The following is a 25,589-nucleotide window of genomic DNA, read 5'->3' as shown; positions in this document are numbered from 1 at the left end:
GCATACTGTCTCTGAGGCTCAGTTTCCTCACCTGTAAAATGGTCGTAATATTAATATTTACCTTGCCGTTGCCACAAGAATTGGGAGAGATAAATGCATGTGAACAAATGTATCACTAAATGACTGTCCTCACTGATCAAAGGAACTGTAGAAGCTTGTTAAAATAATGCAAAGAGAATAAGTCTCCAGACTCTGAGGCTGGTGCCCACGTGGCACAACCTGCCTCCCTCCCCCAAGGCTGGCTCTCCATGGAACAGTCCTGGGGACTGCGATTCTGCCAGGAAGACATTTCAGTTACCCTCAAGAAGGCGGTGGGCACCAGTTCCTCTCTCCGCAGTTTTGTTTGAAGCTGTAGGCACCTCAAACTTATCTTTTTCTTTTTCAGGAGACAGGGATACTCACCGGTAATGATGCCATTTTTCTCCAGGGGCTCCTGCCAGCTGACCTTGAGAGATGTGTCCAGAATCTCCGTGAAACTAAGATGTCCCACAGCTCCTGGTTCTACCAATTAAAAATAAAATCATCTGTTAACACAATAGCCCAATTCTCTTTTGATCAAATTTATATAGAAGATTCTAACTATGGAAAGGAAGTGGTGAGCCAGGGCCAGCAAAAACCTGCAGGAGACATAGTGAAAATGCAGAGGGTTTGAAGGAATTCAAGGTTAAAGGCGTCCGAGCTATCATCGTATGAATTATCTTTCCCAGCTTCAGCCCAGCCACACGGGGCACGTAAGGAACTGGCGGCAGGAGATTTATACACAACTCATTTTCTGTCTATCTCCTTGATCTGATCTAATTAGAACAATCAGGCTGGCTGGATCCTCAACAGCAATTGCTCACACTGAGAATCCCTCCACCTGGTTTGCAGCCTCTGGCCTGAGCGCCCTGGGAGACTTGTGCAGCCAGAGCAGGGAGCCTTGGCCCAGGGGCAGGCCCGGCCCACACTGGCCCACACTGGCCCACCTGGCAACTCGATCCAGAATTACAGGCTCCAACCCCCACTCACTCTCCTGAAGGATTCCAGAGGGGCAGGGCAGTGACCTGAGAAAGTCCTTGCAAAAATAGGCTTCTTTCCCCGGGGGTTTCTGTGACCTGAAGCCCTCCTGCTAATGTGGGAGGGCAGAGTAGCAAAGTTATGTTTAAACGCTGCTGCCAGAGCTGGGCTTACGACCTGGCTGCACTGCTCGCTAGCTATGCAATTAAACTCTCAGAGCCTTAGTCTGTTCATCTGTGAAACGGGGAAAATAAAAATAACTCTGCAAGGTAATTGTGAGAACAAAATTTAATAAAACATGAAAGCATCAGCATGTCCCTGGCACCATGAAAATGCTCGATGAACATTAGCTGCTGTTATCATGGTTGGCCAGCAGCAGCAGCACCCTGTCATCAGGATGTAAAGTCACTTCTAAAGTTAGCTTATTGCCATCTGAGAGAAGAGATCTGAGAGTCCAAAACCTGTGTTAAAAATCCAAGACCCAGACCCAGGTCTGTGAAGCAACCTGCTGGAGGACATGCAGCCAGGATCGCAGAGCATAGTCCCGCATGTGGATGAGTGGTGTGCTAGCTGCACAGGACAGCAGGACAGGGGATGAGGCCACTGCTGGATGGACTGCAGGGGTGTTCAGGGCGGTTCTGTCCCCTCACCTCATGCTCAGCTCACCCAGGCTTAGAGCCCTTCACTGCCCCCACAACAGGTCTGCCCAGGCCAGCCCTCCCCATGCTGGGCGGGAGTGGGGAAAGGGCGCCTGGCAATCTGGAGGTGACTGGGGGGTGGGGGTGCCAAGGGTGCTGTTATCATGGATGCTGGTGACTCCCCAGCCTTGCCGTTTGCCCGCAGCCTGCCACAGTCTCTGCAGCCATAGCTGGGTATGGGGACCAGGTGGAAAGGCCGCACTTCGGAGGAGGCCTAAGATCAAACAGGGGAAGGAGGAAAGGAAGAGAGACAGTGCTCTTGTTCTCAAGCCTGAGGAGTGCGTAGCGCCCACTGGTCACTTCCGCAGGCAGACACAGCTGGTTCGCCCAGAACTGCTCTGCTCCTGCAGCCCAGAGCCCGCCAGTCTGCCAGTCTCCCCCCATGTCCCCCTCTCAGTGCCCAGTCCAGGAGAACAGTGAGGGACACAGGAAGGAAGACAGAAGAACAAGAAAGGGAAGGTCAAAGGCAGAGCTGGAGAAACAGGAGGAGAGGAGGAGAATGAGGAAGAGAACTCCCTGCACCTGCGCAGGTACCGGGTAAGCACCAACCCCACGCCCGGCAGGGAACGCACCGCTTCCCACTGCACGCTGCTCTAGAGAACCTGCTGAGGGGGCAGCACCGAGATCTTTTTAGTAATAAAAAAGGCAATTTTTTAGCTTACAATAGGAAAGCATGAAGTCGAGGGTGTTGGCTGTTCTGGGAGAGAACAGGGCTCTCGGGTCCCCTCGGAGAAGCCTCACCCCTGCAAGCCCCTGCGCCGGCTACTGCCTGCCCTACTTGCACAGACAGCAGGTTTTTAGGGCGAATTCAATACCTGTTACTCAGCTGAAACTCGGACAAAGCCTTCTAGCACAACTTGTAATTTTTTAGAAATGGTAACAGTCTCAGAAAATACACTCATCTGGGTGAAACGTTCAAAAGACTTTTTACGGATAAGCTCAAACACGCTGACAAATTTCACTTTTCTAGTGTGGAAGATGGTAAAATAGAATGGCTGTCAAGACCATCTCATCCTGCCCCAATTGTGAGCTTCCAGAAAGACAGTCTGACGGATTTTTGAACTGACTTGTTCTCACTTCAATCGATGGAATAGCAAAGAAAGCTTTTTGCTCTTTTTATATTCTCAGTATTTCTGCTTCCTGGATTCCTGCCCAAATATGCTGTCCTCTAGCTCTGCAGGAACCAGCTGCCAACGTCTAGGCTTAAAATTTACATCGTTGCCTCTTTACTGTCCCCTCCCCCAATGAGCTCTTACTTCGCTGGAGCTGTGAAAAGAAGACGTGCAGTGACGGCAGCCCTATCGGCTGGAGAGCAACGGAGGCTGTTTCCCTGGCATCCAAGAGTCTGGACTTTTCTGTTCAAGGCTGTACCCCAAGAGCTGATATCAACCCTCCCTCCAATGTTTTAATGTGATAGTCAACATTCACAAGGATGCTGTGTCCTTCTAAATAAAATAAATAGCTCTTTGCCTATTAAAAATAGTGGTTTGGTTAGAAAAGTCTAAAAAAGATAACATTACTTTCAGTTTTCTCTAATGAGACATAAAATTTATGATTAAAAAGCAGAAATATACATATGTTTAAAGCATTCATTGAACATTCACCAAGATAGACCATATCCTTAAAATAATTAAAATCATACAAAGCGTGTCCTCCAACCATAATGGAATGAAATCAGAAATCAATAGTAGAAAGACAACAGGAAAATGTCCAGACATGTGGACATTGAGTAGCATTGAATAGCACACTTCTAAATAATCCGTGGGTCGAAGGAAATAAAAATACACAGAATGGACTGAGAATGAAAACACAGCAGAGCAAAAGATGTGGATGCAGCTAAAGCAACGTTGAAGAGGAAATTTATAGCATAAATGCTTACACTGGAAATGAGGAAAGGCCTCAAATCCATAATCTAAATTCCTCCCTCAAGAAATGAGAAAAGGAGAGCAAGATAAACCCACAGCCAGCAGATGGAAGGAAATGGTAAAGAGAAAAATCCACCTTAGTCAATACTAGAAATTTTAGATACTGCAAATAAGGCAAGAACAGGAGATAAGAAAAGAAGGCGTAGGGATTGGAAAGGAAGAACGAGAGGACAGTGGGTGTGGCTACTAAGCAGGAAGTATCCTTGTGGCGGTGGATTTTGATTGTGGTCATAGACACAGACCTGTGCACATGACAAATAACTAAATACACACATATGCACAAATGAGAACAAATAAAACTAGAGAAAGCTGAATCAGATGGGTGAATTGTATCCATGTTAACATCCTGGATGTGATGTTATAATATAGTTTTGCAAATGTTAGCTTGGGGGAAACTGGGCAGAGTGTATATGGTCATCTTAGAATTATTTCTCCCAACTGCATGTGAATCTATAAATAAAAATGTCAGTTAGATGTTTTTCTCAATAAAAATGTCAGGCAAGAAGCAGAGAGCAGATCCAAGGTAAAGTATGGGAAGAACTTCTGGGGTCCATTAAGATCAGCAGCCGATTGCTTCTTATTTTATCTGTTTTTGGTGGGAGAGGGGTGAGTAGTCTCAGAGGGTCAAGAAACCCATGTCCTGTTCTCCCTGTGCCACTAATGTGACATGGACCGAGTCCACAACGAGACAGGATGAGCATGGCAAGGTGAAAACCAGGCTGCCAAGGGTCAAGGAGAGCTTAGAAGGTCAGAGGTCAAAGCCACAGCTGTACGGAAAGGAGATGCAGAGCCACCTGGGCAGCTCTGTGGGCAGCATAGTTGGGAGCTGCCAGTTTGCAGGGAGGAGACCGGAGCATGTGTGTGGGCTGAGGGGAAGGGGCCCATTGCAAGGAGACAGAGAGGGCCATGAGGAGGGAAAGGGAGGTCGGCACGGAGTGACCAGGGACCCTTCAACACAGTCAGACTCTTCACCTGTGAGAGAGGAGGAAAGAAAATCAAGGGTGAGAACACGGGGAGAGGGCAGAGGGAAGCTCTTTGACTCTGCAAGTGTCACCTGCTGCAGCAAAGCTGGGAGTCCAAGAACAGGAGCAGCAGAGTCTGAGCCACCCCGGGGCCCAGCGGGGACAGAGAGAGTGGAGCTGGGGGAGGGATGGCCTGGGAGACTTAAAAAAATTTATCCTAGTTTTAATTCTCCTAATAAAGGGAGTACATACTTATGGTAGAAACTAGAAAGTGAGGGAAAATACAAAGAAAAATATAAAACGTACCCACAATCATATCACACCAAAATAATAACTCTCAAAATTCTGTGACATGTTTGTTCCAAGGTCTTTTTTTTTAGTTCATATGGTATTTTATAAAATTTGAATCTCAGACAGTTTTATATACAATTTTTTTCACTTATCATTATATCATGACCATTTTCACTCAAAATGTTGAATCTGCAAAGTTTTGTCTTTTAAAGTATCTATAAAATGTTTATTTTATTTTCCTTCCATAACTTTTCAAATTCTCTCCATTTGCAATATTTGAAAGCCTTTCATTTCTTCCTCCAACAACAAACAACTGTAATAAGCCTCCCCATGAGTAAATTGTGTACGTCTGTGATTATTTTCTCAGGGTAGCTCCGTTAGCTAACGTTTTCCAGACGTGCCAGTTGGCCTGTGCGCAGGGAAGGAGCAGGCTGAGCTGACCTGATGGAAACAACTGGAGTCCAGGGGCTCAAGGGGAGGGCTGGGGTAAGACGCCCTGGGAGGGCCTAGGGGAAGTTGCAGGGAGGCATTAAGGGAACTAAGGAAGGAGGTGGGGGGACTGGAAGTTGAAATCTAGGTGAAGAACAAGCTCAGCAAGACCAAATGAGTGGCCACAGCTGGGATAGACTCTTGTCCCCAGGGGTCCCCCACAGCCACTGCCCTTTTCCACGTACCGTGGACCATCTCCTGCCAAGCATGACTATACCTGCCAATGGCTTGTCTACCCTGGGGCAAGCACATGGTAAGCACCCTGGGAACACAGGCTTCCGTGTGCTCCATCTCCACCTTCGCCCAGTGTTGGAAATCATAGTGGTGCCTGCCTCCAACAGCTGACCTATGGGGCCGGGCCTGGCCTTATGACACACAGAGAAAGGACACTCACTGTCCTCATGAGTCCACACGAGCTGAGGTGTGCTTGGAGGCCCATCCCCCGGGGTGGTGAAACACAAAACAGATGTGAAGTAGGCGGTAAACTTCTTCAAGTTGGTTATAGATCCGTGGTGGATGCCGTGGAAATCTGGGGCGATGGTGACCACAGTGAGAGCCTCAGGGACATCTGCTGGCCATGCTAGAAGCTGCAATGGAACAGATTGCAAAAGAGATCCCTTTTAATTGCACATCTGTGCAGAGTGTTATTTTACAGTTAATATGTCTTTAAAAAAGTAAAGTCATAAATAAGAAAGCCCGTAAATTCTACATTTTATAATCTCACTTCAAAAAAGTTGAGTTAAAAAAGACATTTTACAGATTATTGTATACATTTATATTTACATATATTTTATACATGTATATATAAATAATCTACTTTACCTCATTGGAATAACAGGCACTCCCTCAGATCCTCACCTTCCTTTCACTTAAACATGTTATAGAACATATGTATTTTTTAATAGTGAAGAATAAATATGACACTATCTGTTACTGCAACTGACTCAGTATAATGAAATAAACAAGGATATTTTCCCAGATAGGCACCTACTCTGACTCAAAAAGAAGCCCATAATTTGATAGGGACAATTTTAATTATTTATTATTTATATCATACTAGTTTCCTACAAAGGATTTTAAGAAATTATTTATAATTTTAAAGAAATAAAGAGTATGTACACATTCCAAGGAAAGCTGTTTTAATATTTTGGTACCATTATGTATGCATGTGAGTTTTAATTCTTTTGACGCCAAACATTTCTAGGATTAATTAGGTCTGAAAGGTGACATGCTGCAGGACACAAATCGTATTTTTAGTAGATCAAACTGACAACGAAGCCATCAAATGAACACTGCAATCTCGCCAACGAGACTTGACAGGAGAGTCAAGAAGGCAAAGTCATCGTGGCTGATCAATATGATTTTCTTTCAGAAAAGCTTCTGACTTGAGATACCTCTGAGGAGAAACAAAAGTCAGGGCAAATTTCTAGTTACCTCTGCCTGTCTAGAAGACAGGCAAGTGTTTTAATAAGTTGAATCCAAATGGGGAAAAAAATGAACCATGTGTCTGAGGAAATAACACTCTCTGAATCTGAAATCACCATGTATTTGAACACACTGGATGGAATCCCTTTGCTTAGAGAGCTTCCCTACATTTACCTGCCATGAAAGAAGGGTGGTAAACATGCTGTAGGTAAGCTCAGGTGGGCTCCCGAATCTAACCAGGAGAAGTTGATTTAAAGGAAAGACACACCATCGGAGGCTGCATTTGAGCACACCTACGAAGGTGACACATTCTGGTCACTAAGGACAAAAGACGATGGCAGGTGGAACCTTGTCTGTGTCTGTCTCTAATGCAGTCAGATAGGTCCCCTGAGCCAACTGGTCTCAGTTTCTTTAGTAGAAAGAAAGTACTAAAGTACTAAGTAGAAAGGGGGGAGGAATAAATGCCCTGACTTGACAGAAATACCAAATCCAGTACCCGTTGCTCTACGTGTATGTTCTTCTGAGAGGCCTCCCTTCCGGAAAGAAGTGGTTTGCACAAATGCTGATCTCAATCACCAACAGGTCTCCCACTGGTCATTTTAAATCAATGGACTTTCTCATAAGAAATTGCTCTCTCAGGTATGAACCATTGTCTTGGTAACTAAGAATTTGTTTTTCTGAACCAGGAGAGCTGGTGAGAAAGCCCGGGGTGAATGGTGGCCCTGCCAAGGTCAAGACACTCTGCGCCTTGATTCCAGGGGTTCCTGAAGAAAGGAGAGGGGCAGCCTCCGCATACCTTGTACCCCTGGTTGATGCCGTTGATGAACTGCTGAGGAGGAGGGGTCCACAGGAACCGGATGGTGGTGGAGTTCACCGCTTCCGTCTGCACGTTCTGCGGGGGCGCAGTGGGCACTGTTCCGGGCGGTGGTGAAGACAGCGAAGCAAATGCACAGAGGCACCGTAGGGGGAGAGATGAAGAAGGAACCCTTAGCTGCCACTCAGGACTCCAGGCAACCAGTACCGGGGACAGGGAAGTGTGGAGAATGTTTTTGGAAGCTAACAGTGGCATTACAAGGAAAGAGAATTGGGCTATTTCTCATTTTCTGTTGCAGATGCCTTAAGACACAGGCAGAATAGTGGGCTAGACCATCTTCTCAGTCCACATGGGCCAGGACTCTGGACCTGAGACAGACAGCAAGCAGAACGCGCTCTCTGATTTCTTTTTCAATTACCCAATATTTGAGATTAAGGCAAGGCTTCATCTAGAAATACCCCTCAATATTTACCACCATGTGACAAGTTCAATTGTTCTTTATATGAAAAACAAACAAATCCATTCCTCACTCTCACATGCATTCGCGTTTGTTCTTCTGGAGGCAGGCTAAATTTCTCTTTGTTGATAGGGGCAAACACGTTTGGATTTTCCACTGCTTATTTCTTTCTTTTATGGAACAGGTATTGAACCCAGTTATATACCTGCCTAATGGCCTCCAAGGAACATACATTGTGGGGGAGACGCCCATGTCACTACACACTCAGCAGGAGGGGCGAGCAGCTGGCTGCGCCCTGGAAGGAGGACGGCTGCACTGGACAATGTCTGGAAGGGAGGGTGGGCCTTTGAAGGGGGGAAGGTCTTGAGAAGGGCATTCTCAGCTGGAAATGGAGTGAGCAAAGGTGCAGGATCCAAGCAAGCCTAATGTGGGGTGAGAACGTGGTGGGCACGGCCAGACGTGGGATGTGGGGGAAGGGGGCAGAGCAGGTGGGCAGGTCGCTCTAGAATAGCCTGTGTGCCCAGCACCGTGGTCAGTAACGCACATGGCAGGCACTGGGGAACTGAAAACTCTTTGAAAAAGGCAGTGGCGTGACTGGACCAGCTTTTTAAGGGTAACAGCCTCAGTGGCCTACACTTAGGGTTCTACCCACTGACTGTACATCAGACTTTCTACAGTGGAAAGGAAGGTCCTGGATCTTTAGGAGCTTGTTTCAAAAGACACAGAAGCCCTAAGGATCCTTTGGCTCAAGGCCAAGAAACAAAAACAAGAGCTCCTAGCACCGAACACATGGGTCCAACATGGTCCTGTTAAAAGCCACTGCACTTTTCACAGCTCTCTTCTTCATCAGGCAGAGCAGAAACAAACTTGAACTCTGACATGCCCCTTAAGGCTGCTCTTCCAGGTCACTCTTTTTCCCTAGCTACTGCTGGCTATGGTTGTGACATCCATGAGTTCCTTCCTCCACAAGTCACCAAGGAAACCGCCCAACTGTCCGGTCAGTGCCCACAGGACTGTGTGGATGAGGGATGGACACAAGTATTGCTGTGCCCAGGATGCAGAGTTGTATAGAACATCATATCTGCCTAAGAACAGGAAAAGGTTGAACAAACTATAAAATCATAACTTTTCTTGAGCTCCTAAGAGAGTTGAGCCACATCACAGGTCTGTACTCTGACATATGTGGAAAGATGGGCATCTCCAAGGAGCCAGGCTGTGGGTTCTCTCCTATCACCAAGCACTTGAAAAGGGACAATGGGTACCATGCAACTGGGTAAATAAAATTCAGCTAAAGTCCTCAGTGAAGTCCTAAAGGCTGAGTTTGGGCTACCTGAGAGTATAGAATCTTTGCAGCTACAGACACACAAGAAGGAAACATTATATACAGAGGAGCAAGATGAGAATTATGAGTATTCCACTGGTTAATTATTCCACCAGATATTGAGGAATAAATTAAACCAATTCTAAAGCACCAGATTTTTCTGATTCTGATGTCAGAATCAGAAAAAGACACAAAAAGAAAACCACAGATCAATACCCCTCATGAACACAAGTTTTAAAAATACCCCACAAAATATTAAAAAGTCAAATTCAGCAATATATAAAAATCTATCATGACCAAATGAGATTTATCTTATAAATGCAAGGCTGGTCCATCATTTGAAAATCAACCAAGGTAATTCACCATATCACATCGACAGAATAAAGAAAAAAAACAGATGGTCATCCTGATTTAGAAAAATCATTTGACAAAAATTTAACATCTAGTTATGATTAAAAAAAAAAAAACTTTTAGAAAAGTAGGAACTTAAAGGACCTTCCTAAACTTGATAAAGGGCATCTGTAAAATATCTACAACTAATATCTTATTTAAGATGAAAGACTCAGTGCTTTCCTTCTGAGATCAGGAACAAGGCAAAGATGTCTTTCCCACCATTCCTATTCTAGAAGTTCAAGCCAGGCAGTAAGGCCAGAAAAAGAAATAAAAAGCTTACAGAGTATGTGAGGTGGGGGAGAGGAGTTTCTCTATTCACAATGAGATTATCTATGTAGAAAGTTTCTAAGAGTCAACAAAAGTTTCTAGAACTAAATGAGGTTAGCAAGATGTCAGGATACCAGTTCAAAATCAAAAATATCAATTAAGTTCTTAAACATGAGCAATAAACATTTGGAAATTGAGATTAAAAAGTCAGTATCATTTATTAATAAAAGAGCAATGAAAACATGAAATAGATATAAATTTAATAAACTATGTGTGTATACTGAAAACTACGAAACACTAAATGAAAGAAACCAAAGACCTAACTCAATAGAGAGTCTTGTGATATTAGTGGATCAAAAGACAACACAGTGAAGAGGTCACTTCTCCCCAAATGATCTGTATAGTAGTGAATGCAATCCCAATCAAAATCCCACTAGATATTTTTAGAAATTGAAAGGGTGATTTTAAAAGTTTATTATGGACAAAGTAATTAAAATAGCCAAAATCATGTTGAAAAAAAATTGTACAACCTTCACTACATGATATCAAGACTAATTATTAATATAAATCTATAGTAATTAAAACAAGGTATTACTGAAGAAAAGATGGACACCTTTATCAATGACACAGAATAGAGTCTAGAAATTGCTTACACATATATCAATCAGTTTTAAAGAAAAGATAGTCTTTCAACAAATGGTACTGGAAAAATTAGACATCCATACATAAAAAATAAAATAAAGTCTAGATCTATATTCACATCATATACAAAAACTAACTCAAAATGGATCATAGGCTTAAATGTAAACCTGTAATTAAAATACTTCTATGAAAAAATAGTTGTGACATTGGGTTAGGTAAAAATTTCTCCAATATGACACCAAGGACCCAGTCTATAAAAGAAAAAAATTGATAAATCTGACTTTATCAAAAGTTTTCATAGGAAACGTCTGCTCTATGATAGAACACCTGTTAAGGAAATGAAAAGACAGGCCATAGACTAGGAGACAGTGTCTGCTAGACACTTATCCAATAAAGAACTTTTATTCAGAATGTGTAAGGAACTTTTAAAATTCAATACTAAGAAAACCAAGAAGTCAAAAATGCGGGCAAAAGAATTTGCATAGTTACATTACCAAAGAAAATATAATGATAGAAAATGAGCATGTGCAAAGGACCTCAACATCACCAGTCCTGGGGGAAATCAACATCATTGATACCACTGCACCTCTGTGCAAAGGGCTGAAATAAAAACAAACGACACCCACATGCTAGTGAAGATGTGAAGCAACCGTTGCTCTCACACTTTTAGAAAGGGATGCCAAAGGGTACAGCCACTTGGTACAACAGTTTTGGTGGCTTCTCACAATGTTAAACGTGCACTAGCCACGCAATCCAGGAAGCCTGCTCCTGGATAATTGTACAGAAGACATGAAAACTTAGTTTCACATGAAAATCTGTATGCAATGTTGATAGCAGCTTTAACGATCACCCGAAATTGAAAACATTCCAAGTGTTCTTCAACTGGTGGATGGGGAAGCAAACTGTAGAATGTCCATGGAACGGATCTGTGCTCAGCCGCAGACAAAACACACACCAGTGCAGATGCCACTCACAGGCGTGACACCAAAGGACAGGGCCTGATTCAAAAGACTACATACTGGATTATTCCATTTACATTATATTCTGTAAAAGGCAAAATTCTAAGAGAAAACATCAGTGGTTGCTCAAGGCTGGGGGGAGGGGAAGAGGTTTGAACATGAAAGGGCAGCCCAGGGGGATTTTGAAGTGATAGAAACAGTCTATTAATCTCAATCATAATAGTGAATGTGGACTGAAAGTGTTTGTCAAAACTTATAGAACTGTACACTAAAAGGGGAAAACTTTACTGTGTACAAATGACAGCACAATAAATCTCACTTTTAAAACATGCTGCAAATTCTTTGATACTTTTCCCAGGCAGAGGTGGTGTCTGTGTTTGGGCCCCTTGAATGTAGGCTCTGTGACTACTGTCACCAACAGAATACAACCCAGGTCTTAATAAACTAGGAGCTTCTACTCCTGGCTGGGAGCCCTGAGTGGCCACAGAAGTCGTTGAAGGACGGTGAGACCACCCTGCGGGAGAGCCCCAGAGAGCCAGCCTTACCGCTTTCCCTGCCGGGATGCCAACGTGTGTGTGAAGCCACCTTCCCAGCTCCCACCCCCAACTGAATGAGTGACACCACCAGGCACAAGCAGTCATCCCACCCAGACCCTGCTCAGATTCCCGACCCACAAAATCGTGGCATATGATATAATGGCTGTTGCTTTAAACCCCTAATTGTTGGGGTAGTCTGTTATGTAGCCATAGATAACCAGGACAATCTCTAAGAAAGAAAGAGAAGAAAAGAGGAGGAAGGAGGAAAAGGAAGAAAAGGGAAAAGGAAGAATAAACTTCAGGAGCTACTGGGAAAATACTAAAATATGTTTTGACTTTTTGTCTTGGGACCTGCAATGTCTGGGATTGAGGGGCGCATCTCATCTCCACAGGAGAATTCCTAACACTTTTCCATCAAATGTTGTTAAATTCTCTAAAATAAGACCATACAATCATATACTAGAAAAAATATTCAGTGTAATTTAAATAGGCAATCACTTCCCTCCGTTTCAAGAGGACCTCTGCACCTTTGCTCTGCGGTTGTGTAGTGTCATGCCGGGTGCTGATCCTTCATCCCTGAAGTCAGGTCTCTCCGGGACCCATGAATGTCTCAGAGAAACACATGCCAGGAGTGTTACCCCCACCCCCCTGTTGACCCAGGTAAGAAGGCAGTGCCCCTTCCCTTCTCATTATGGGGGCCACGTCACATCCCGCCTGCACCATCGCTCTACTTGAGCCTCCATCAAAGCCACGGAGTCTGACCCAGTGGCCCACACTCTCCATCCCCAAAGCCACAGGACCAAGGAGGGTCTAAAGCCTCCTCACCGACTCTTCTCAGCCTGCTTCTATTCACAGATCCTCGGCTTATCTTTGTCTTAGTTTTTGTCATCGGAAGTGACTCAGAAATCCATGGACAATGGAATTAAAAATTCCCTCAAGTGAGAAAAAGAGCTATAGCCAATAAATCCTTCTTGACAGTATTTAAAATAAAAGAGTAGTTATGGCGGGAAGGTCTCAATTATTGAAGTTACATAGCCCTGCCCCTTCTGAAGAAAAAGACAAGGGCAGAGTGTGACTACTCTGCCTTCACAGGGTTGGGTTCCCTCTTCCCACACGTTCTTAGTTGGAAGCTGCGGCCTCCTGCTGCTCAGACTGAGGTCTCCAGGGATGTTTCCTCCCCAGATAATTAGCATGTAAAGTGCAGTTCTTTCCATGCCCCTAAGGCAGGCCTTGAAGCAGCCTGGTAACATGACAGGTGTTATGCTCTTTTCTGGTTTTCATTGCTCAGAAAGAAATCTCTTTTCACTAGATAATTCCCACCGCACAGACCTGAGTAGGTCCTCAGTCTTAAATCTGACATAGCCTGAACCCATCTGACAGGTCTCCAATCACACAAGGAGCTCCGTGCTGAAGCGCCCAGCACTCCCAACAACAGCAACGTGTGAAAGCATGTTTTAGGCAGTAGGGGTTTTGTGACGGAAATGTCTGCAACTGGGATGAAATGTAGCTGTTCTTCCTGGAGATGGGTTCCTTGGAATGGGCAAGTAGGAGGCAGGACACTGCAGCCACCCCCACTGTGCCTGCTTGGCCTGCACAGGGGCCAGGAGACACTGGTGTCTTCTAATTTTCATAATGACAAACCATTCTTTAGAATCATTCAAAAATGTACAGCAGTTGCAATTGCATTTGGAAACTATACATATGCATTGCATATTGCTAAGTGAAAGATGCCAACTTGAAAAGGCTAGATACTGTGTGATTCCAACAATATGACATTCTGGACGAGGCCACACCACAAAGACAGTAAAAGATCAGTGGTTGCCAGGGGTTGGGGGTAATAGCTGGAGCACAGGGGGTTCTTAGGGCAAGGAAACTGTTCTATATGATACTTTAATGGTGGATACATTTCATTATATGATTGTCAAAGTCCATATAGAAGGTACAATGCCAACAGTGAACCCTAATGTAAACTGTAGATTTGGGGCGATAATGATGTGTCAAAGTAGTTTCATTGATTGCATCTGATAAAATAAAATAACTTTTATCTGAGGAATGCAAGTCCTTTTAAATTATCAGGTCCAGAAACATACTGAAATAAGACAGCAATCATGTCCTACTACCTGCTTTGAGCCATGTATCCATCCCTGAAACTGCTATTGTCACAGGTAGCTATACATTAACCTAATAATGTGGCATTGAACACTATAACTCACACCCTATAGCTCAACAGTGTATAGTCAATCACTAATCTGTAAACCCATGAGAATTCCTGACAAACAACTTTGTCTCTGTCCATTCCCTGTTTCCTTTTCTTGCCTTTAAAAACCGACTTGTCACAAAGGCCTAATAGAGCTCATGTGCAAAGTTACTTGGGTCTCAGTCTCCTGGACCAGCTGTCCTCATTTTGGCTCAAATAAACTCTTTAAATCACATTTTATACTTCAGCCTCTTCCTTGTAGGTGGACATAGGAAAGGTCTCACTCCCTGGAGGGGCTGGTGATGATGCGGGAGGTGCGCATGTTGGGGGCAGAGGGTATCTGAGAACTCTCTGAACTTTCTACTCAATGAACCCAAAACTGCTCTAAAAAATATGGTAAAAGAAAACTACACACATGGCCATTCTATAAACCTGAATTTGGTAGCTATCTTTATAGCACCTGCTGCAGAGAGGCCTCCGAGCAGTCAAGCCATGAAGTAATTTCCTCAGTACCTGCTGACCCCTCTGCTCAGGCTGGGCTTTATTTCAGCTGCAAGTTGCTTCTCATCTGTGAATTTGTTTATTCAGTGTGTGTATTTTGTACAGTTTGTTAATTGTTACCATTTTCACCCAGTCCTGTATAGAAGGCATGCATGATTATGCTGATGATTACTATGTGGTATTAGGTGTTCGTTCCCCAATAATATACGGATGATATTTTCTTCTTCCTCCTTCCCTTTCTCCCTGGCTAGTGATGATGTAAATTCAGCAAGATCTGATTTTTGATGGAATTTCAAAATGAATCTGTTTTTAGAAATTTTTAAAATTATAAAATAATAAGCTACATAATTAAATCAACTTAGTAAAGAGGACTGTAGGGTTTTATAACTTCTAATAATCGACTTTTCAAAATATTTTAGATCAGAGTTGACATAACTTTTCAAATTCATAAAATTTTTAGAATTTTAATTCTCTAATCAAATAAAAAAGGAATGTGTCAATAGAGCCTATTTTGCTTACTACATGCTTCATTCTTTGAATTTTTCAATCTGATTTATTTTGAAACATTCTTAAAGATATATGCAATTAAAACTTTTTGAAAAGTTGATTTTTGCAGCCATTAATGCTTGTGGTCCACTTTAAATACTTTATATTTAAATATATACTTATTACAAGTATTTATGTCAATATTATTAATACTATTGAATATTTATAGAGACATTTTTTACATATTTTCCCACTGTAATGAACAACTCTTTTGTTAAAAGGAAGTCATCAAGTATACCAAGTCAGAGTAGCCAAAATTTTTCTACTCAGGGAGTACAATGAGGATGAGCTCAAATCCATTCATTGAGGATTGCGTTGTCCAATCCTCAATGTCATATTTAATGAAAAAGGAATCAGATGAAGACATGATGCCAGACAAATCATGCCAGCACCTTTCCCCAAAGCGTTAATAGTACACAGAAAAAGATCGGATCTAGTAAAATTTTCTGCAGGTACCCAGTAAGAAGCAAGGGTATTTATTAGTTTGGCTACAATTGTATCAGATTGAGTGTAAGAAGCTAGTTACAATGTCCTGCATTTAATAGCTAAAGCCAAAATTCCTCCTGCAATTGCAGAATCACTCATTTTGCCAGGCTGCCTAGAAACTGTCAGCAGCATGCTTGGGACCAGTGAAGCACAGGAAATAGGAAAGGTGCCACTTTTGAATAATACTGTTAGAAGATGCCTGGATGACATGTCAAATGACCCAGAGACAAACCTAGTCTAGAAGATTATTAAATCAAACAAGCTTCCATTGCAGATTGATGAGTACTGATGTTAGAAATGGCATTTGGTGGAGAGCATAGGTTTGAATCTTTCAAAAGAAATGCTTAGAAAATTATTTGTGGTACAAAAAAACATACTTGTCTTCAATTGTTTGCCCTGATCACAGACTCCAGGCATGGAGAGTTTTGGATTTAAGCTTTACTGGGGCTCAGCAGAGACACCTGTGTGGAAGGGGGGAGGTCGGGACTGGGCAGGGGGAGGAGCTGCCCCACACATGGCAGCAACGGTGGCTGAGCCAATGCTGTGGGGAGCTCTGGAGTACAGGTGTCTCCTCAAGTTGTCCTCAACTGAGGCAAGGGGAGCGGGTCTCAGGCTGACCCATGGGAGGGTGCCACCTCGGGTTAGGCAGTTCCCAGGGAGGGTCACAGCTGTGAGCCCAGCAGCCCGTGGGCCAGCACTGAGGACAGGCGTGTTGCCCTGCAGAGCCAATGTGGATGGGACGCCACAGTGTCCACCGCACACCAGACAAGCTAGTGGGGATGCAATGGTCAAAGCCACATGGACGCTTTGGAATAAACAAGATATTAGGGAAAACAGTATGTTTTGAATACCAAGGCTGGCAGAAAGGTATAAAGAGTTTATAGCAGAATTTAATCTGAAAAGCCTGGGAACCAAGAAATCCATTGCTGTATTTAACAGAGAAGGTATCCTATGTAAAAGGTGGTCTGGAGACCTGAATTCCTCATTAAATGATGCTATCAGAACAGCAAGTCTAATAAAGTCCAACACACTATAGTCTGCCTACTTTTTGCTTTGTGAAAGGCAAGGAATGAGAACACCACTTTTGAGAGTCAAACTCATGCTACACACCAAGTGCCGTCACTCACATTAGTACTCATCAACCAGCAAGAGAAACTTGTTTAATTTAATTACCATCTGGACTAAGTTTGTCTCTGGCCATCTGACATGGCATCCATGCATCTTCAAACTATATTATTCAAAAGTGGAAACTTTCCTATTTCCTACTTCAATTTCAAAGGAAGGGGAATGAACACTATCTGGGTGATAGGCATATTTATAACCCTGACTTAAGCATAACAAAACTGATACATACAACCAAAAGCATTTGTAATCCCATAATATTTTGAAATTTAAAAAAAATGTGGAAAAAGAAGTGTATTGGCTGTCCAAAAAAAACCTGAGTTTTGCCAGAATCTGTGAACTGAACAAGGCATTATTATTATCATCATCATTGTTATTATTTTTGGTAAAGGGAGTCTCACTTCAAAGATTTGTTGAAAGTGGAGAAAACATGCAGGTTCCCCACCAAGTAACAGAAACAGGGTGCTAGCCTAGAGTGCTCAGCAAAATTGTCACAAAGTAGACTAAACAGATACTAAGATAACTACTGGGGTGGGCGGGGGAGTGCTCAGCACTTTCTTGGGTGTCTCAGCACTTTCTTGCCCTGAAACAGCCAGCTCAGCCTGACCTGGATTACTTTAGAGCCTCTTTGGCTGGCCTATACTGCCCTTTAGCTAATTGTGTACTAAAATCCCTGCCTAGTAGAAAACTGTAATATCATTAACACAAAATGGGTTGCATGACAGCCTATGATGATGGTCTTGCATCTGTGTGATTTGTTTCACTGTGAATAAGCAACACCACAATGTAAAAACGCTGCATTACTCACTGGGAAGGGATTAAGGCAACACCACAGGGTGGGCAGATGTGGATTTTGCATGCAAGAAAGCTCCTGTGGAAGAAACTGATGTGCTGCCCAGGAGCAAGTGAGAGAAAGAGACTTTGTAAATAATCTCTAATAAACTCATCTAGCTGGACTTGCCTGAGTCATTCTTTGGTCCCTCTGTTTCCTCTACATTTGGGGGGTAGTTTTTCTATACTGTCCCATGATTTTTCCAAAAGAGAAGGATAGGTTATTGGCATCAAAAATGGCTTCTTCTTAACTGACTTTTTAAGAATGTGTGAAAGTATACTGTCTTAAGTCTGTTCTAGTTTGGATGGCTTATAAACAACAAACATTTATTTCTCACAGTTCTGGAAGCTAGAATGTCCAAGAGCAAGGCAAATTTGGTGTTTGGTGAGGGCCTGGTTTCTCATAGATGATGTTCTAACCATAACCTTGTATGGCAGAACAAACTAGCTAGCTCTTAGAGGTCTCTTTCATAATGGCACTAATCGCAATCATGAGAGTGGAGACCTCATGACCTAATCACCTCCCAAAGGCCCTACCTCCTAATACTATCTCCTTGGGGGTTAGGATTCTAACATATGAATTTTGGGGGCACACAAACATTCAGACCATAGTATATACTATGAGTATGTGTAAAATGTATGGATTCAAAGCAAAAATCCAAGTATAATATAGAGGTAAAAATTGTTAGCTAGTGATATATAATCAATTTTATAATTCTGAAGGAGTCAGTGTTTGAACCCTAAGGAAGATTAAGACTGGCAGAGCAGCACTGGTGTAAGTCTACGGAAATGCCTATTATTTTGAGATACCTGATATTAAAAACATTTGATCAGATTCCAAATCTATTCTCATTATCACAAAAACCATTTAACATAACTTTTGCTACGGAAATAAAAGGAAGAACTGTTGACCTAAAGAAACACTGCACACTTACAGCATAATTTAAAGAGATTGGCATATCTGAATTCTGGTTAATGGCAAAAAAGAAGTTTCTCTCAACTGAGGAAAAAGCAATAAATAACCTCCTGGCAATTGTGACCTCCTACTTGTGCAAAGACTTTCTTATCAATGGTAATTTTCAAATATGTGAGGTGGTCGTCATTAAAAGTCTTGAATGGAGCCATCTCAAGAACAAAACCAGATATAGAAAAAGTTATGTTCATCAACCAAGCTCAAGTTTCTCAAAGAGATTTTTGATTTGCAAGTTTCACACAAACCCAATATTTAATAGTTTCCCTAGCATTCTCCAAAGATGATCAATGAGACTTTTTTAGTGCTGCTATGAATCTATAGATTGAGACATACTTGATACCTTTCAATCTATTGAAGTTACTATTATTATCAATTTCAAACTTTTTGAGTTGGCATCTGAGCCTTTTTGACAAGCCCACATTAATATTTGACAGCTTCTTTGCTTTTATGAAATGACAAAATGTTCCGGGCTCATCTCACACATTGCCTGCCTCTGACCTGGAACCATCTACTTTTCTAAGAAAGCCTGCTTATTTCCTGGTACTGGAAAACTCAGTGCTAATGGGTTCATTCTCATTTCCAGCCCCCCCCCCTTATTATTTTTTTACAAGAAATCCTCTTTTGTGAAAGATAAAATCGTCATATTCCCAATTCAGATTTAGAGTTTCAACTATGCTGAAAACCTCAGTTTCTGATGACATCAACCCAGTCCCACAATACTCACACAATCGTATGAATGTGCCAAGGCACAGACGCAAACTTGAATACATACACGCTACTCAACATCATGGTTTTATCCTCTGAAAATACAATAACCAGAGTTTTGGTAAATGATGCTGCTGTGAAGCTTCCTAGAGCAAGGGATACATAAACAGCCCGACTGCTGCTGTCTGCATGATGATCTGCAGACCGCAGAAGGGGAGCTGCGCGTCCTCCGAGGTCACGTGGCTCACCAGCCCTGCGCACAGCACCCACGCAGGCGGCATTCGGCTGCTGCTGGCGAAACTTCTTGGACACAACTTTCCTGTTTCTTAGGTCAACTTGATCTCCGGTGTGCTCTGTCAGAGGACTTCCCTCATGCTGAACCAAAACCTTTCCTTCTGCAACTTTCACCTGTTGATTCCCACTCTGTCTGCAGAGTAAACTGTTCCTCATATGCATGTATCATATAGCTACTAGACTATTTGAAAATCACAAAATCATCCAGCTAGGCTTTACTGCCACAGGCCAAACAGACGCCCTGCCTCTCTCTCTCCTCTGTTTCTCATACAATAGGATGGGCAGAGCACTGCTGTTCTGGCTTTCCTTCTGTGAGGAGCCTGGGTTTTCTCACCATCCCTTGTGGCCTCCAGGCTCCAAGTGCATCGACCCGGCACAGGATGGCATGTGCTGTGATCCGCCTTGACTTAGAAACCCATCACTCACAGAGAGAGATGAAGTTATGGTCATAGCTCTCCTTGCATTTACCCCCCCCCCAGTCTCTTTATGGTAGCTGTTGGCAAGTCATGTCTCCCCATCCTGTTGTCACGTCATTGGTTGTTTGCATCTAAATGTAGCATACCTTGGTTTATACCTTTTACATTGTGGCTTGTTGAGTGCAACCACCAATCTAACAAAGCAATTTATTTTTGATTTCTGATTCTGAGATGGAATAATTACTCGCTCAGCCATGACATATTTGATAGGCATGCCACCTCCATTCCCTCCGAGCCTCTGACAGAGTGTTGACCAAGAAAAGCCCAGAAGAATGCTGGATTCTGCAACAATAATTTGTATTTCTAACAAGTTCCCAGGCAATGCTAATGCTGCCTTGTGGTGGGCAGTCAAGCAAATCACACTTTTTGGGCACAGCTCAAGTCCAGGAATCCATGTAATTACTTTATCACCCAATCCGTATTTCTCCATCTTATCTACAGGGCAACAAATGAACGAATGAAAGTCAAGCTACAAAATGAATATGATATTTGGATCTATCAATTCAGTGACCCTCCCCAGAAAGGAAATGAGGTTGGGAGAACGTGACTTGCTCCAAGTGAACCAGACAGACTCCTGGTGACATTTCCTGGGGATCACAGGGCCATGTTTCTCTCGGCCTCTTTCTTTAAGTGATACCTGCAGTGCTGGCCGTCATGGACTGTTTTGCAGTTTCGTCTAGGCCTTTCCTCTCTATCCCTCAATTATCAGCAAGGTATCTGTTGACTGTGGTGCTCTTCCTGTCCTTTTTGGAAGGAAGAACCCATCCCCTGTCAGAAACCTATTGTTCTAACAAAAACCCCATTCATCTAGACAGTAGCCAGAACAAAAGCAGAAGAAAAGATTACTGAAATACGGTCAGGCCGCTGGACCTGAAATACATGTGCCCATCCCAGCCTCATTTTCTTCCACAGGGCTGGAAACAGGAATGCAGGGCAGAAACTGCTCTGAAATTCTCGTCTCCTGCAAACATATGTATATTGTCACTGGTTAACCTTGGTCCAAGAAGCTGCACCCTCATCATTACCTAAATTCTCCTCTTTTCCAAAGTCATGATCTTTATCTTACAGAAGACACCAACCTCGTGCCCAACCACCAGAGTGTCCAGAAACACAGCTGGGGTTCCTCGTGGGAGGTACCCTACTCCTATAACACACGCACCTGCACACATGGCAAGCTCACATGATGTACTGTGGTTCATGTGGACTGTTGCTTCTCTTGCACCCATCAGCCTCTAGAGAAGGTTCTCAAATTACAGCACATATCGGAATCATCTGCAAGGCTTCTTGAAACACAAATGGTCAGAGTTCCTAATTTGGTGGATCTGGGAAGGGTCCCCACGTGATGCTGATGCTGCTGGCTGAGGGGCCACCTTTGAAAACCACTGTTCCAAATTTCCTTTCTACTTCCTTCCTCCCTCCCTGACTTCTTTCTTACCTGCCTGCCTTCCTCCTCCTTTCTCTCTGCCCTCTCACTCTCTCCCCCTACACTCTTCCCTTGGTTATTACTTTTATTCTATCTAGAGACTAACTCACTGGCTGGCAGAAAGCCCCGGTCTCCCTCCCACAGCCTCTTCCCCACCGCTGCTACCAGGAGCGTCCAGTGCTGCTACAGCCACAGGCCTTCCGACTACATCGGGCAGGCACCATTGCCTGCAGCTGAAAAGAGACACACGTTTTTATTTTTGATATTTCATTTAAGTCTAATAATATTATGCAGATAATGTAAGTCTTATTTGCAATACCCCTGAGTAAATTCTAGTCTATTATTACAATTCATCTTCTCTTCCATCTTCATAAATGGCAGAAACAGTTTAAAATCATGGTTAATCAAAAGAAACCTGAGCTATATGATGTTTCAGAAATTCACAACATGTCAGATAAAATTATGAATAATGAAGTGATACGAGGTACTAGTGGAGCAATTCACAGGGCCTCTGGGGACAGGCAGACATGGGGGTCCAGGCCTCCATGGCAGGAAATGACTGACTCCTCTGTCCTGCTTATCACCCCCTAGCAGACGGATGAAAACCCAAACATGACGAGAAGCCCCTAAGAATGCTGTAAAATCAGCTGAATTTAGCACAGAATGAAATTTATAGTGCATTGGCCACCATAATTTTTATGTTTTCACATGCCCACTTGTACTTATTAAAGTAACACTACCTTATCTGTTACAGAAAAACCACCAAATCTCTAAACTTTCATCTTTCACAACCCTTGTGTGCAATGTCAGTTTTCCTGGGTGGTGGGCAGCCTCGCACTGGACCACACAGGGTCCACCTGCCGGCCCCAGTCTCCCCCGGCTGGCTTTAGAACCACTTTCTCCCGGAAAAGAATCTCACCACATCGTGCACTCCATCATGAGAACCTGTCACAGCTCCACCACAGGCAAGGGGCTGGGGACACAGTGGAGAGTGGGCAGGTGCTCCCAGTAACGTCCCTACACCATGGAAGAGGCACTGATCTTCAAGTCCTTGCCACAATGGCATGCCTGTTTTTCATTATCCTAAAAGTATATGATTTCGAATGTTGGGGACTGAAGTGTCTGTGAGACCTTAATGGGAATTCATGCTCATTATCTCTCCAGGTAACCCCACAGAATTAAATGCATATGCCCTTCAAACACGGGAGAAGAGAGCTCGTTACTTGGAAGAATCACTAGCTACCCGTTACTGGGTGGATATATATATTACAATTTGTGTGCCAGGTTTTATCGTTAATTCCAGATCGTTACAGGCTACAGCTGAGCTCTTGTGTTGTTACGGTTCTTGCAGTTTTGCTACACCTGAATGTTCTCACTGCATTAAACATTCCTAACACATTATTAAGATAAATATTTGACAAATAAGCTTGAGTATCTTTTTATGATCTTCATAAGAAAATATTTTAACACTTGAAAAGTTTTGTATCCCATTCAGCACAGGACAGAGCAAGCTGCCCTGGGCTGGCTGCCGTTGAGGCCTTCGTGAGCCCACTCTTCCCAATCGGTAGCCGGATAGGGACAAGATGAAAGAACAGGGATATTTCTATTCATGAAATACCAGTTTCATTCCTACAAAATATCTTCACCTGTGCCAAACGCTGAGTTTCCAAAACAAGGGACCAAGGCTGCCAAGGGTTGATGCTCGGTACGGTTTCCCTTGGCTTCATTCATCAGCACGCTGACTTTGCCCAGTTGGTGACTCCTCTTTTCCTCATGCACCCAATCTGTGTGTGCTCTCGGCGTTTGGTAAAATTGCATATCTGTGGTTTCTCTTCTGCCCTTACATGAACAGCTCTCCCTGCAAGCCGTGGGTGAGCAGCATCTCCACACACACGGTCACTGATGCGCTAAGGACGAGTGCCACTGCCTTGGGTTCCGTGACACTGAGTAGCATGCCTCCTGATTATGCTGGGGACACTGTCATGTAGACAACATCCCGACACATGTGCCTGGCTACAGTCCCAGACTTGGCATTTCCAGCAGAGGTGAGGGGCGGATTCCAAGTTCAGGCTGCCGAGCAAAGCCAGGTTCAGTGTGGGCAGCACGCAAGAAGGTTTGCTTTTGGATGTCATTATGTAGAAAGACAAGAAAGGCCCCACCTGCACACTGTAGTGCTCAAAGCTGCCTTCTAGACAGCGAGAAGAGGCAGGGCAGAAGGCAGTGCTCTGCGCTGAATACGGAGACGGCATCGGCACAGCATCGGACACTGAAGTAGGAACAGTGAGCAGTCTATTTTTAATCAGACATCTATTTATGCTTTGTTTATGTGTCAGGCATCGCACTCAGATATGGGGATACAGATATAAAAAAGAAAATCAGACACAGCCTCTGCCCTCAAAGAGCCCCTAGGCTAATAGGAAAGACAGGTCTGTAAATCACAAAATAATGAGATAGTCACAGGAATTTAAAGTTGGTTTTATTTTTCCATGTGTCTTCTAGTGGCAGTGGGATGAAAAATCTCAGGACCCTTCTCTTTCACAAAGGCTATCCGCACAGATACAGACGCCAACCTCTCCCCTGCCACCTCCTCTGCCCCAGACCTCAGCTCTGTGCCTAGGCCTGTGGCCCCTGCTCACATCCCCATTCAGACCCCTCCTCTGTCTCTCACAGTTGCGTACACAAGACAGGCCTCACAGCCCTGACCCAGATGAATATTAACTCCAGTGGAAGCTTTTTCTGAAAGTGATGCAAGATCAGTCAAACCAAACACCTTGTATTGCTTGAATTCAGTATTTTTCAAACTATAGGTCACAAATGCACTAGCAGATCAGGAAATCAATTCAATGGTCACACCAGCATTTTTTTAAAGAGTGAAACAGAATAGAACAGAAAATATCAAAGAACATCATACACTGAGAGGGTAACTACTGTTCCATGAACATTTTATTTCAGCTGTGTGTGTGTGTGTGTGTGTGTGTGTACTAGGGTTTCAATGTAAGATGCATTTATTATTGTGCATTGCAGTCTAAACGTCCAAAAGCTGCTGCAAACCCACTTGCCATGTGAACATAAGTGAAATGAGATCTCACCCCTTTTCTAGTCCATATACAAGCTGCAGTGAAAATCTGGAAGTAATTTTTATCCATGCCTGATATATGCAAATAGAAAAAAAGTGAATTATAGCAAAAAGGGCATGGCCTTGGGAAGCCAGTATATTTAGGTTTAATTCCCAGTATTTTCTAGCTATAAGACCTTGGGGAAGTTAGTTACTTCTCTGAGCTTCCATTTTTTTCTTTGTAAAATAGGGACAGTGATACCTATCTCACATGACTACTGGGGGAATGAACGAAATAGGATAATGAGTGTAAGTGCATTACAGCACAGCATAACAAAAATTGGTATATAGTGGCTTCCCCCCAAATGCGAGTTTCCTATCCTTACCATTCCTGTAAGTTCTAAAAGACCAAATTAAGCTCATACCTAATGGAACATCCCATATCTATTTTGTTCAGCTTTTACTTAGTGTTTTAGGTAATGCTTGGAGAATTTGGAACATTTTCCTATTCTTTAGGTACAGCCTGAGGTCTAGAAAGCCTTAGGGATTGGGAAACAAATCTTTTGTGCAATGTCATTTAATACCGCATTGAGAATCTCCCAAGAGGAGATAAGAATGGGGCTTGTAAACAGAGTGTTCATTTATAATCCTCACTTTAAAAAACCTTTCAAAGCCCAAGTGAACATTTAGGAGCTTTTACTAATGTTTTAGAAATGTGGATAACCAAATGTTTTTTCCATTTCTTTTTAAATATGAAATATTCTTCTTTCATTATAAGGTAATGTTCTGAAACCAGAACAAATCA

The 25,589-nt window shown here is 43.2% G+C and overlaps 1 protein-coding gene across 1 annotated transcript in view; it reads right to left on the bottom strand.

The window, feature by feature from the left end:
• Nucleotides 1-25,589, bottom strand: part of SDK1 (sidekick cell adhesion molecule 1) — a 905,178-nt gene that overhangs the window by 161,769 nt on the left and 717,820 nt on the right. The window contains exons 18-20 of the mRNA XM_020281544.2: nt 7,583-7,698; nt 5,756-5,948; nt 403-501 (exon numbers count right to left, since the gene is read on the bottom strand). Of these exons, the coding sequence (XP_020137133.2) occupies nt 403-501; nt 5,756-5,948; nt 7,583-7,698 (408 nt within the window). The remainder of the gene's footprint in view (nt 1-402; nt 502-5,755; nt 5,949-7,582; nt 7,699-25,589) is intronic.

This window comes from Microcebus murinus, chromosome 19 (assembly GCF_040939455.1).
Source record: "Microcebus murinus isolate Inina chromosome 19, M.murinus_Inina_mat1.0, whole genome shotgun sequence".
Taxonomy (NCBI): domain Eukaryota; kingdom Metazoa; phylum Chordata; class Mammalia; order Primates; family Cheirogaleidae; genus Microcebus; species Microcebus murinus.
This window is presented reverse-complemented; position numbering and strand designations above follow the sequence as displayed.